The sequence below is a fragment of the Hylobates moloch genome, unplaced genomic scaffold (genome assembly GCF_009828535.3).
Source record: "Hylobates moloch isolate HMO894 unplaced genomic scaffold, HMol_V3 SCAFFOLD_15, whole genome shotgun sequence".
Taxonomy (NCBI): Eukaryota; Metazoa; Chordata; class Mammalia; order Primates; family Hylobatidae; genus Hylobates; species Hylobates moloch.
Genome location: NW_026652290.1, coordinates 62,112,594 through 62,125,180, shown reverse-complemented (window position 1 = coordinate 62,125,180; position 12,587 = coordinate 62,112,594). Strand labels below are relative to the sequence as shown.

The window sequence follows — 12,587 nt, the reverse complement described above, 5'->3', positions numbered from 1 at the left end:
TTGCTCCTTAAAAACAAAAAAAAGTAGCCAGTCGTGGTAGCATGTGACTGTAGTCCCAGCTACTCGGGAGGTTGAGGTGGGAGGACTGCTTGAGCCTGGGAGGGTGAGGCTGCAGTGAGCCTTGATGAGGGAACTGAACTCCAGCCTGAGTGACAGAGAGAAACCCTGTCTCAAGAAAAAAAAAACATTAATACTCAGTTGGTATTCAATAACTATCAGCAAAGCAGGCCAAAAGAGCTGAACATATTCTATATTTAATATTCTTCAATAAATTTAGTTAGTATACAGGTTGTTTTTTAAAATGTTATAGGGGGAAGAAGTAGCTGCTCTGTAGGGCCTCCAGAAGACAGCCTATGAACATGAGGTCAGTGGCAGAACAGGGTCAAGAGCTGTTCTTAATTCCTTCACTCATTTAGTAAAGGATTCTAACTTTGATCTTTTCTTAGCTACCTTGGTGTCTAGAAGGAAAAATAAGAGTTTACATCCAAGACAAATACTTCCCCTAAAAAGAAGAGCTGTCATAAGAAACTATCGGTCTCTTGAAATTTTCCACAACTTGAGGAAGATTCCCTAGGGATCCTACTCCTTTATTTTTTTTAAAGACACTATTTAAAACTTATTACTTTTAAGAGAATTTCTTTACAATAAAGTCAGTCTCTCTATTTTTTCTCTCTTCCCCCTCTCCCTTTGGAGTAAGGGAAGCATGTTAAAAGAATCCAGAATGACCACATGAGAAAGTTTGAGAACTTCCAAAGAACAGTAATAAATAGGGTGCAAAAACCTTCTGATCATCATATGGATTGTTTCTGAAAGGTAACTTGGATGAAAATAATTTATGACTATTTCTACAAATAAGCCATTAAAAAACTCCACACACTTAAAGCCTATTAATGATGCAGAATATATTATTATATGATATCATAATGGCTGTAGGTTGTAGTGACTTCGTAAACCACTCAGGAAGGACATCAGCGAACTCTTAATACAAAATAAGGATCAATATGATTATTACGATTATCTTAACATTTTAGAATTGACTAGCAAAATAAGCAATAACTATGCTGTTTTCTGTAAAATGCACACTGTTGTGCTCTTGTATTATTAGATCATTTTCTTTATTGAAAGTGGAAATTGAATTAGATACTGGATTTAAGCCTTACATCTATCTCCCCGTCTCTCTTGATTCTTCAACATGTCTCTCCACTTTGTCTTGGCCCCCAATGTCTACAGATAGACTCAATTCTCACCCATCACTGCTCTCTCTTCTTGTCCCTGAAAGAATCTTCCCTAGACCCTAACACCTTTCAAGCTACTTTGTCCATGCACCTGCTTTCCAACCTTCGTAAGATTGAATGATCCTTGTTTCCAGAGCCCATCCCGCTTGCTTTCTTTTTATGTTAGCTTGCCTTTTTTTTTTTCCAAACTGTCTGCCCGTTGCTTGCTGATGCGCCTACTTCTCTGATTATTCCTTCTCAGTCTCTTTCCCATTTTACTCTGCTTATTCCTTAAATGCTAGGATTCCCCTGAAGTTTCATTCTTTGTCCTCTTTCCCTACACCAGGGGTCTGTGAACCATCTAAAACTGAAAACAATTTTTTGTGTTTTGAGACAGAACACTTTTTCCCCCTTGAGAAAGTATCTGTAGCTTTCATATTCTCAAAAGGGCCCTTGGCTCTTTTAACAAGATTAAGTGTCCCCGCCCTCGCTCTGCCTCCTCCTTTTTGCCTCTGACCACCCTTTTTATACGCTAGCTGTTCCCAAATCCATCTATAGTTCTCACTAGCGGCAAAAGAGTCTGACAGCGAAGAGGAGAAACCAAGATTCAAAGAAATGTTGAAGACTCCGAACAAGAAGAAATTGTACTGTACACATTTTGTGTCTAGCTCAGCTGATTCAATCCCGTTGAAGACCAGTTGACTCAATGTTGGGCGGGGAGCGGCAGGGGTGTGGGGGGTGCCTGACAGGGTCATTACTTCAGGTTGTCAGGTAAGATCCCAGGAGGAATTGGTGAAATAAAGGCTGTATGCGCAAAAACCCTAGTTGCCAGTGGCGGAGGAGAGGGCGCGCCCAGGTCCTGGCGGAGATGAGAACAGGAGAGAAACCCACAGGCAACTGCACTGCCCACAGCTGCAGCGAAGCCAGTCTCTAGGTCTGCAATCACCCTTAGGGGCCAGAAACCCAGCCCAGCACCAACGGCGCCTTTGATGGACAGCCACCTTCTGCAATCACCTTGCAGTTTACTATAAACACTCCCTATTCCCCCCGCCTATCGCTTCCCTCTCCAAGCCAATCAGAAGAACGGGCGGGATCGTCCTTAGTCGGTTCCTTTTTTTTTTTTTTTTTTTTCTTTAAAAAAAAAAAAAAAGGTAGCCTGCGCGTCGCATTCCGGCTTCGGGGAAAACCACCTCCCGAGCAAGGGGAAGGTGGAGCCCCTGTGATGGGCAGGCAGTTCTACCAATGAGGCGACCCAGCCGCTCTAAGACCCGGCCGCCGAGGTGGGCGGGGCACGCGCGGGGCCTGACCAATGGCGGCGGGGCGGTGGAGGTTGAGCTGCCGTGGTAGGGTTAGTGTGAGAGGTGCGGCGGGGGAGGTAATGATGATGGTGGCGGAGGAGGAAGGCGGGGGAGGGGGTGCTGGGCGCTGAGCGGTGGCTCTGGCAGGGTTTGGTAGGGTGGGGGACGGTCGCGGGGCGATCTGTCAGGGAGGGGGCGGGCGTGAGGGGCGCCGTCCGCCTGAGGGGCTGCAGATCCCGGCTCCCGCGAGCGCCGTGGCTGGCTTGGCTGTTCCATGTGGCTCCGGCGGGGATGGAGGACTCGGTGGCGGCAGCGGCGGCTGCTGCTGCGGCGGCGACAGAGGAGAGGCTCTGAGAAGGGAACGGGTCCAGACTCAGCCCGACAGCGGGATTAGAGGTGTGAGGACGGGGCGGGAGTGGACGAGCGGCGGGGCCGGGGCTCGGGGTCTGGGCTGGGGTCTTCTGGTATCGGCTGGGTGACAGGGACCGCGGACGAGCCACCGCCTGTCTCCGCTGGGGGGCAGGGGTCTGGGCACCGTGCGTGAGGAGACTGGGCTCTGGCGGACTGTTCCCCTGAGGATGGGGGAGGGAGGCACCGCACCCTGCACAGTCCACTTGCCCCGCTGGTCATTGCTTCACGCCCAGGCAGGAGTTTCCATTTCCCTCCGGTTGGCAGCGAAGGAGCCCAAGTGGCTTGGAGCCGGGACATTGCCCTCTGTCTGCCTGATTTCCCTCCACTCCTCGTTCCCCATCCATTTCCTCCCTCCGACTGAAAAATAGCATTCCTCCTGGCTCCCTAATTTGTTCCAAGCACATATTGTCGGACTTGAGGCCATTAATTATCCACTGAAAAACAAAGTTTATTAAAAAATACTCCACTTCTCCCTCTTTCTGGCGGTGGACATTAAACAGCATCCCTATACTTTCGCGCTCTGCTCGCCCTTCTGTGGTGCTAACGGGGAGGTAGGGCCCCGAGTTACCGTCTCTCTGGATTGTTGTTGATGCTGACTACCTGATGTGTCGCTCCACGTCTTCTGTGTGAATTGTAATTTCTTCCTTGGTGTCTTGTATCCTTCATGTTACTGGCTTTTGAGGTCGGTGTTTTGTTTCATTGTTTAAAAGACATGCAGAGAACTGGGATGGTCTTTTGCAGCATTATTTAACATGGGTCGTTAGTCACTTCTCATGATTCTCTCCTCATATTCTTTCTCTTTTTGTCTTTGTTTTGCTTTTCAGTCCTCCAGAATACAGATCATATAGCCCCTGAGGTGGCATGGTGATGTCTCCATGAGGGAACCCCCTCCCACTCATCCTGTCACGTATATCATAGTGTTCTTGACTGGGCCATTCATCTAAGATGGGATTTACCCTGTGAAACAGGGAGAAGACTTATGGACCCCAAGCATCATTTCGAGTTGTAGTTGAGTTTTTAAAAGACATACATGCAAAGTTCCTTTGCTTTGGACCCTCTGCATTATTAAAGCTGCTGTATTGCTAACCCAGAACTGCTCCAGTGTCTTGACTGATCATCATGGCTTCAGTTTGGAAGAGACTGCAGCGTGTGGGAAAACATGCATCCAAGTTCCAGTTTGTGGCCTCCTACCAGGAGCTGATGGTTGAGTGTACGAAGAAATGGTAAGGTGTACCTGGAGGTAGAGTTTGCTGTGCTATGGCCTAAGCATACTGTGGCCTAAACTCTGGGTCTTCTGATAGTATATTTACCTTTCTATAGTGCACTAGTGTGTAGAAGCTGGGTGGGGTGCAGATAACTCTAACAAGTACTGTGCTGTGCACTGTTGCTGCTAGTACCATCCCTGTGGATTTTAATTACTGCGCTTCAGTATGGCTCAGAGGACTGTAACTGTGAGAGCACACTAAATACAATAGATTTGGTTTTGAGGTTGTTCATCATTAGTGTTAAAATAACTTTGATTTTTGTAATTTTAAGGAGACAATGGCAACTGAAATATTGTGAGCATTAATGCGTATATTTTAATATAACAGGCATATGATTTAATAGAGTTTTAATATAGAAATCTATATTCTTGTGGGGTGATGGTAATCTATTTTATTTTTGTTTTTTCATTTTTCCTTGCTTAGGATAAATAATTTTTCATTATTTGATTAATGGAATGCCATCCACAAAACCTTAGAAATTCTTTTGTTAAATGCTTACTCAGGCAACTGTATTTTATTTTCATTGCCTAATGGGATACATTTCTTGGCCAGATTTAAGGAAGCAATTAGTAGTGCTGGTCTGTGATTGGCTTTTTTCCACTTGAGAAGAGTAAATATAGGGCTTTCTTTCCATTGCTCTGAATGATAAACAACAAAAATTTTTTATTTAGTGAGAGAAAAAAGTTAATTTTAAGCAAATGGTCATTTGGGTATTGATTTACAGCAGTGATTAAGCAGTAATGGACTTATTGCAAAATAAGTCCATTTCTTTGTCCAGAAGGACTGTAATTCAGGTCTGTAATAATTTTTCTTTTTAACATCCTTTTAATTAGGTTAAAAAAATAGCTTGCTCTATTCTAGAACTCTTATATTTGAATATTTATTTGGAACTAGTTTCTGAATGCTTTTCTCTTCAACTTATTAGGAATATTATTTTAAAATCAGTTTGAGAAATGCATGCACTCATTACCTACTTTATACCAGGTACTGTGGATTTAGAGTAGAATACGACATAATCCCTGTCCTCAAGGAGTGTACAGTCCAGTATAAGGAGAGTCACATGAATAAATTCACCGTGAGGGATGCAATAATATAAATATGTATGACATAAGGATTTTAATCTGTCTCCATCCAGTTGAATGTCTTTGAGGACAGGTTATTTAACTTCTCTGTGATTCAAGTTTCCATATCCGTAAAGGTCATAATGGTGCCACTTCATGGGGAGGGTAATTGTGAAGATTAAATGAGTTAATACATATAAAATGCTTGGAACAGTGTCAGGGACATAGTGCCTAATAGATGCCATTATTATGTACAGAGGTCGCAGAGGGAAAAACAGTCAGTTCTTTAAGGGTAGAGGATGAGTTGTTGGGATGGCTTCCTGGGATCTGAGCTGGGTTTTGAAAGATTCATAGTTGTTGTCCAGGAAGCCAAGGGAGAAGAAGTGAAAGACATTCTAGACTGAAGCCACAACCTATGCAGAAACATGGGAAGCTTACCTAGCATGGGATGTGCTGGAAATTCAAGTAGTATAGTTTGATATTAATGGGGTTTAAAGTGTAGGATTGGGGAGCATGCAGTGAGATATGAGGTTTGAGAGTCAGGCAGGACTGAAAGCATGTAAAGTTATATGCTGTTAATAAATGATTTGGGAATTATTCTGTAGGTGATAGAAACATAGTGAAAGATTATGAGCAGAAGAGACATTAGGTTTGCTATTGGAAAATCACCAGGACAGCAGTGTAGATTGAGGATCATAGTAAAAGGGTGACTGGAAGCAGCACTATTAGGGTAGCTGTTTTAATAAATAAGGGGAGACAAAAGTTTAGGACTAGGCAATGGCAAAGGGAATGGAGAGAATTAACTGGAGGAACACTCAGAACACAAAATGGGTAGGATTTGGTGGTCATTTCAATTGGCGATCTGAGCAAGATGGGGATGAGGGAGAAGAAAAGGGCTAGATTGACATCCAAGCTTTTGTGTTGGAAATTGGGGTGTACTTAACTAAGCTGGAGAAGGTCGTGATTATAGGTGTTTCTTAACTTGGCAGTATACTGGGAGCATCAGCGTTAAGATGGTTAAATTTTAATCTTTTTCCTAAGGGAAATAGAACATTATCAGGTGATTCCTTAGTTAGAAAATCAGTTTCTTCCTCACAGTTTGCAGTCTTCCTGGAATTTTATTTCCCTAGAGCTTTTAAGTTATTAATTTTTAAATAACAATGTAAGTTATTGCTAATGTGTCTAAAGGTAAAAGCTACAGTGAAAATTTAGCTTGATTGCAGTTGAATAAATGGCTTGATTACTTTCAGGGATGGCCATTATGGTGTCCCTATTAAATCAGGTCTTATGATAGGATCTGGACTTAATACCAGAAGGATTCGGATGTTCTCCTAGAAGTATTGGGGGTACTAAATATTAAGTACCCGCTAATACTTCTCGTATTGTCTAGTGGTTCCAGAACTTATATCTAGAACTTAATACCAGAATTATTTATACCAGTTCTAGAACCACTAGAACTTAGATCAGGAACAAAAACGAGAATGTCTTTTTTTCATTTGAGAGAAGGACAGTATACCAGGGAGGTCCTATTCGTCATCATTCCTTGATTGCCACATGAAGGGGCTGTAGCAAATTTGGAGATGATAGGGGTTTATACCCCCTACTCTTCTTGTTGTCCTTATGTCATTTAATTATTAAATGATGTAGCTATTGGCAAGTAGTAAGACTGGCCTCTGGAGATGAGTTTGAAAGAGACTATACTATCATTTCTCTCTTAGTTTACTTTCTGTTCTGTTCTTTTATCATCTGTAGGCTTTTAGATTTCTGAGAGAAATCTTTACTATATGAGTTCTCAAAGGCTTTACAGGTGTTTAAGGAAACTATGAAAGTTGGCAAATTGGGGTTATGATGACAATTTAACTAGGTTGCAAATTAAATTCTGGTAAAAGCTCTCTAATATATGACATTAATCATTATGTATGAATACATATTATATTTTGTATGTATATATATGAACATATTTTATATTTGTATTTATATTTCTTCCATCTAATTCTTAGTTGTGGTGGGAGGACTAAAAATATTCGAAGTGCCATAAACTTTTCCCAAAAAGTCATGTATTTATTTTAGTTTCTTATTTTTCTATGTCATATAAGAATTCCTTTTCCTTATTTTAAAATATAATTTTAATTATAATTTATATTTTAAATAGGCAATACAATCACATGGTTCAAAACTCTAGAGGTACAAAAAGGTGAAGATATATCCCTGAAAGTAACTCTTCTTTTTGTTCATTATTTCACACATCTTTGCCAACCTTGTGACCCCAGGATTTGAAAGGTAAAAAAAAGTAGTTTTTCTTAGTGTTTAAGTTTGTGACACTGGCCTGTTAGATAAAATATAAACTCTTTAATCTGATGTTCCAGGCTATGTGTCACTGATCCCAGCTTAGTTTTCCAATTAGACATTAAGAAGACTACATGCACTTTCAGTGTTCTTGAATTTATGAAAACCAAATTACATTAAGAAGTATTAATTTCAGATCCACTTCTTTGGGTGGCTTAAGCAAGCATTGCTCTGTTGACCATGGAGTGATATAGAGATACATGAGCCTTGATGTAAATAACCTACTTTTGAAATAAATTTTACAAAGAACAGAAAAAAGCATTAATTAGAAACAAACTTGGTGTGTTTTGTGGGATATGGACTGTCATGAGTAAAAGTGGAAGCAGGGATACCAGCTAATAGGCTATTGCAGTAATTCAAACAGAGTAGTAGGTGGTGAGAAATGGTCAGACATATGTAAGTAACACACACATACCCTCACACACACTCAGCACCACCACACTTTATTGAGATATAATTTACACTTTTGCATATAGTAAAATGCATCCATTTTAAGTGTACAGTTCAGTGAGTTTTGACAATTTTATGTGCATATAGCTGGATAATAAATTTTTTAAAGATATAGTTAGCAGGACTTACTGATGGATTAGATATGATGTAAAGTAAGAGACAATAATGACTACAGGTTTTTGACCTGAGCAACCAGGTGAATGTAATATTAATTGAAGGCATAGGGGAACACTTGGGGAGGAAAAGGTTTGGTGTGAGGGAGAAGTCAAGAATTCTGTTTGCTTTTCGTTTGGGACATCCAGATGGAGATCTTAATGAAGCAATTAATTATAAAAGTCTCAAACTCAGAGTCTGGATCATTTTAGTATGTAAGTAGTATTTATAATCATGGGGCTATAGGAAATTTCCTATGCATTAATACAGCTTGAGAAGAGGATTGAGGACTGAGCCTTGAGGCACTTCAGCATATAGAGGTGAGGAAGGAGAGGAGGAGCCAACAAAGGAGACAGGAAACAAGCAGTAGTGAGATAGGAAAATTAGGAGAGCGTGTTTTCTAAGAAACCAACTGCAAAAAGTGTATTAAGGGAGTATTTGGTTGTGTCAAATACTGTTGAGAGGTTGAGCAAGGTGACCATTGGATTTGGCAAGATGGAAAGAACTAATGATTTTGAGGAATGGTTCAATAGAGTGGTGGAGATGAAGACTTGATTAAGTTGGTTTAGAGGAAAGGAAGTGATTACAGTGAGTATAGATGATTTTTTTTGGAGTGTTTTGCTACAAAGCAGAGAACTAGGTAATACCTGGAGAGAGACAAGGGTTCAAGGTACATTTTTTGCTTGGCAGATACTGCAGCATGTTTAAATGCTGATGGAAATGATTGGTAGAGAAGGAAAAATGGATGATGTGGTGGGAGAGGAGGTAACCTTAGGACAGAAAAGTCTTTGAGTGAGAGAAAGAGAAAAGGATCCAGAACACAAGTGGAAAGGTTGAACTTAGGTAGAAGCAGGGACCATTCACTGTTACAAGGGGAGAAGCAGGGTACATGGGTAGAGAAGCAGATAGGTTGGTAGATTTGGTTGGGGAGGATGTGGACATTCTGTTTTCTCAGGGAAATAATATAAGAAATCATCTGCTGGGAGGGAGGTGACAGTTGTTGAAGAACTGAGGAGATGAGGTATGAAGTTGTCAAAGTGAGAATGAATTGACTAGGGAAATGTAGGGGGATTGCTGGGTAGTAGTGATGACCTTCTTAACTTTGTGATTATAAATTTTAAGTGAATGCAACCAGCAAGTTTGCATATTTTAATCCAACTGTGTTCAGTGCTTCGGTGCAGGATAGGTAGAGTTGCATTTGACCAGGATTGGATTTTGTCAGGAATGTATAACTGAGGGGAAGAGAGACAGGGAAATTGAGAGCAAATGTGCAGGAGTGGTTTTAGTGATGAACCACGGAATATAAGCTGGAAAAGGAGGAAGGTAAGTACGTGAAAGATGGGATAGTCAGTGAAAGCATGAAAAGGATAATGACTGAAAGATTTTAAAGAGGTTAAAGAATTGTTGGGGTTGGGACCTGGAAAGATGGGAGGTGGAAGAGTGTGAGATGCTTGATTTTGAGGATGTGGTTAATGTTAATGACAAGATACTGGTGGTGTCCTTGGATCACATGTGCATATCTGTTTACAAAAATAAGTACATATCCCAATATATTTTTAATATACAGCATACATGACATATGAGTATACTTTAATTTCCTTTAATAAAATAAATACATTTAAAATAAATAAATTTAAGTAGAATTTCTTGCTGTGTTTAAGTAGATAATCTTTTGCACCTTCCAGGTATTCCTATTCCTTGTTAGAGACTATAGCTATTAGTATATAACCATGAGAGTTGGTGGCTGAGGTGAAATGGAGTAAAAGATTTTTTGGGTGTGAAGAGGGCGGTCAAGGAATTTAGAGGTCAATGTGTGGACAGATTATTTGTGTGGCTCTTGAAGTTACCAAGAATAATGGGAGGAGAAACGTTTAAGACGGAGTCAGGTGCTAAACTCTTTATTTATTTATTTATTTATTTATTTTTTTTTTTTTTGAGACAGAGTCACACTCTGTTGCCTAGGGTGGAGTGCAGTGGCTCATTGCAACCTCTGCCTCCTGGGTTCAAGTGATTCTCATGCCTCAGCCTCCTAAGTAGCTGGGATTACCGGCATGTACCACCATGTCTGGCTAGTTTTTTTGTATTTTTAGTAGAGGAGACAGGGTTTTGCTATGTTGGCCAGGCTGGTCTCGAACTCCTGTCCTCAAATGATCTGCCCACCTCAGCCTCCCAAAGTATTGGGATTACAGGTGTGAGCCACAGCACTTGGCCTGGTGCTAAAATCTTTAATGTATGAGGGGAGAGATGGGGCAGAAGGTTAGATGACTGCAAAAGGGAGAGGCAAGGTAAGAAAGGTATTGTTCCCTAGTTTCTAGGCTTGCTTCTAGAGAGGTTAGTTTGCAATACTTTCTATGTTGCAAGTTATGAGAATCTTGAACATCTTATTCCTTGAAACAAAATAGCGCAGTCTTTTCTATATCGTAAGTTGTCAAAGGCATATGATTTTAGCAAATGCTAAATTGATGTTACTTCTTTGTAATTTCATGATAGTATCTTATGAACTGATTTTTTTTTAATTGTAATTGTTACATATTGTATTTTATCCAGATTTTAAGTCTTTATTCTATGTGAAGAACAGTTTTACAAAATTCAATTGTGGTGGGTTCTTTAAGGAATATAGTGGAGCCACCTAATGCCATAATTGGATATTGATGTGCTTACATCATGATTATGTCTACACATGACTCAAAATATGCCTCTAGATCAAGAGTTGGCAAACTCTGGCCTGATCCAAACTGGCTCTTTTGTTCTCTAAAAAAATAGAGAACAAACTTTTTCTGTAAATCTTCACACTTTGGGAGGGGCCGAGGTGGCAGGATCCCTTGAACTCAGGAGTTCAGTAGTTCAAGACCAGCCTGGGTAACATGGTGAGACCCTATCTCTTAAAAAAAAAAAAAAGAAAGAAAGAAAGAAAAAGTTTGCTGACTTCTGCTTTAAGTCGTGGGAGTTACTTGCAGCTAGTGTTTAGGGAATACAGAGTCTAGCACCTTTCTGTTTTCTCTGTGCTCAGGCTCTAAACTATTAGTTTAGTCTTATTCCACTCAAACTACATAAGTAACAGAGAAGAGACCATTGTGCCAGTTTTCCAGCCTTATAGAAAGAAACTTTAGAACAGCTTCTGAAAACATTGAGGTCTGTGTATGTGTAAAATACATATTTTCTGGCTGTGTGACCTTGGACAAATTATCTCTTAGTACCTCTTCTGTAGTGGAGATGATAATAACACTACTTCCAGCACAGAGTTGTTTTGAAGATTAAGTAAGATAATACCTGTAATAAAGGGGTTAGAACAGTGTCTGACAGAGTAAGCACCCAGTAAATTTTACCCATTGTTGTTATTATTTTTTATCTGATAAATAAGCAGTGAGTGATGAAGAGAACTATCTAGAGAGAAAGGTTAGAGTAGGTGGGAAGAAGATTGTAAATATAACCTGAACTTTTAAGAGTGTTAGAGAAAGATGAACTAGCATAGGTTGGAGTGACCAGGGAGGTAGGAGTAACCAGGGAATGTGCCTGCAGAAGTACAGGGCTGAAATGAGCTAAGTTTTGACAATACTTTGACTTTTGGGGAGAGGAACTACATATTTTTGCTTCTGAAGCAAAATCAATTCCTATGGTTTTATAACTTTATTTCCTTTTTATAATAATTTCAAGCAAATGTTGGGCTAAGAAAACTAACTTAATTCCTCCAAAGTAGAATTAATTTGCCAGCATTTGTGTATGCATGTCTGTGTGTTCATATGTGTCCTGTAGTGATGTTTTATGATATTTATGATGTATTTCTTTTCTTTTTTTCTTTTGAGACAGAGTCTTGCTCTGTCACCCAGGCTGGAGTGCAGTGGCACCATCTTGGCTCACTGCAGCCTCCACCCCCCGGGTTCAAGCAATTCTCCTGCCTCTGCCTCCCAAGTAGCTGGGACTATAGGTGTGTGCCACCATGCCCAGCTAATTTTTTGTATTTTTAGCAGGGATGGGGTTTCACCATGTTAGCCAGGATGGTCTCGATCTCCTGACCTCGTGATCCGCCTGTTTCGGCCTCCCAAAGTGCTGGGATTACAGACGTGAGCCACCGTGCCCAGCCGAGTCACTGTGCCAAGCCATTTTATGATGTATTTCTTTTTTTTTTTTTTTTGGCATTTAAAAAATGTATTATTTCTGAATTTTAAAGAGTCATATGGCTACCCAGAGTGAAGATTATATTTTCCAGATTTCCTTGCACTTGGTATGGCCGTGTGATTAAATTCTAGTCAATGGAATATGAGGGGAATTGATGTGTACAACTTCCAATTAGAGTCTTTGAAAGGAATGAACCTGACTTCCTCTTATCTTGACCCATTCTTGATAACTGAGGTATGGACCCAGGAAGAATGATGATTTTCAACTATGTGA

The 12,587-nt window shown here is 40.5% G+C and overlaps 1 protein-coding gene across 19 annotated transcripts in view; it reads left to right on the top strand.

The window, feature by feature from the left end:
- Positions 1 to 12,587, top strand: part of EHBP1 (EH domain binding protein 1) — a 399,042-nt gene that overhangs the window by 31,562 nt on the left and 354,893 nt on the right. For 9 of the 19 annotated variants that reach the window (XM_058429082.1, XM_058429083.1, XM_058429080.1 and 6 more), the window contains one exon: positions 3,748 to 4,146. The exons of 1 other annotated variant lie outside the window; for it this stretch is intronic. In XM_058429082.1, coding sequence (XP_058285065.1) covers positions 4,043 to 4,146 — 104 coding nt within the window. In that variant the 5' untranslated portion in view covers positions 3,748 to 4,042. Of the gene's footprint in view, positions 1 to 2,505; positions 2,909 to 3,747; positions 4,147 to 12,587 lie in introns of those variants that run through there. 9 more of the 19 variants (XM_032178698.1, XM_032178693.1, XM_032178692.1 and 6 more) reach the window with 3 other exon arrangements.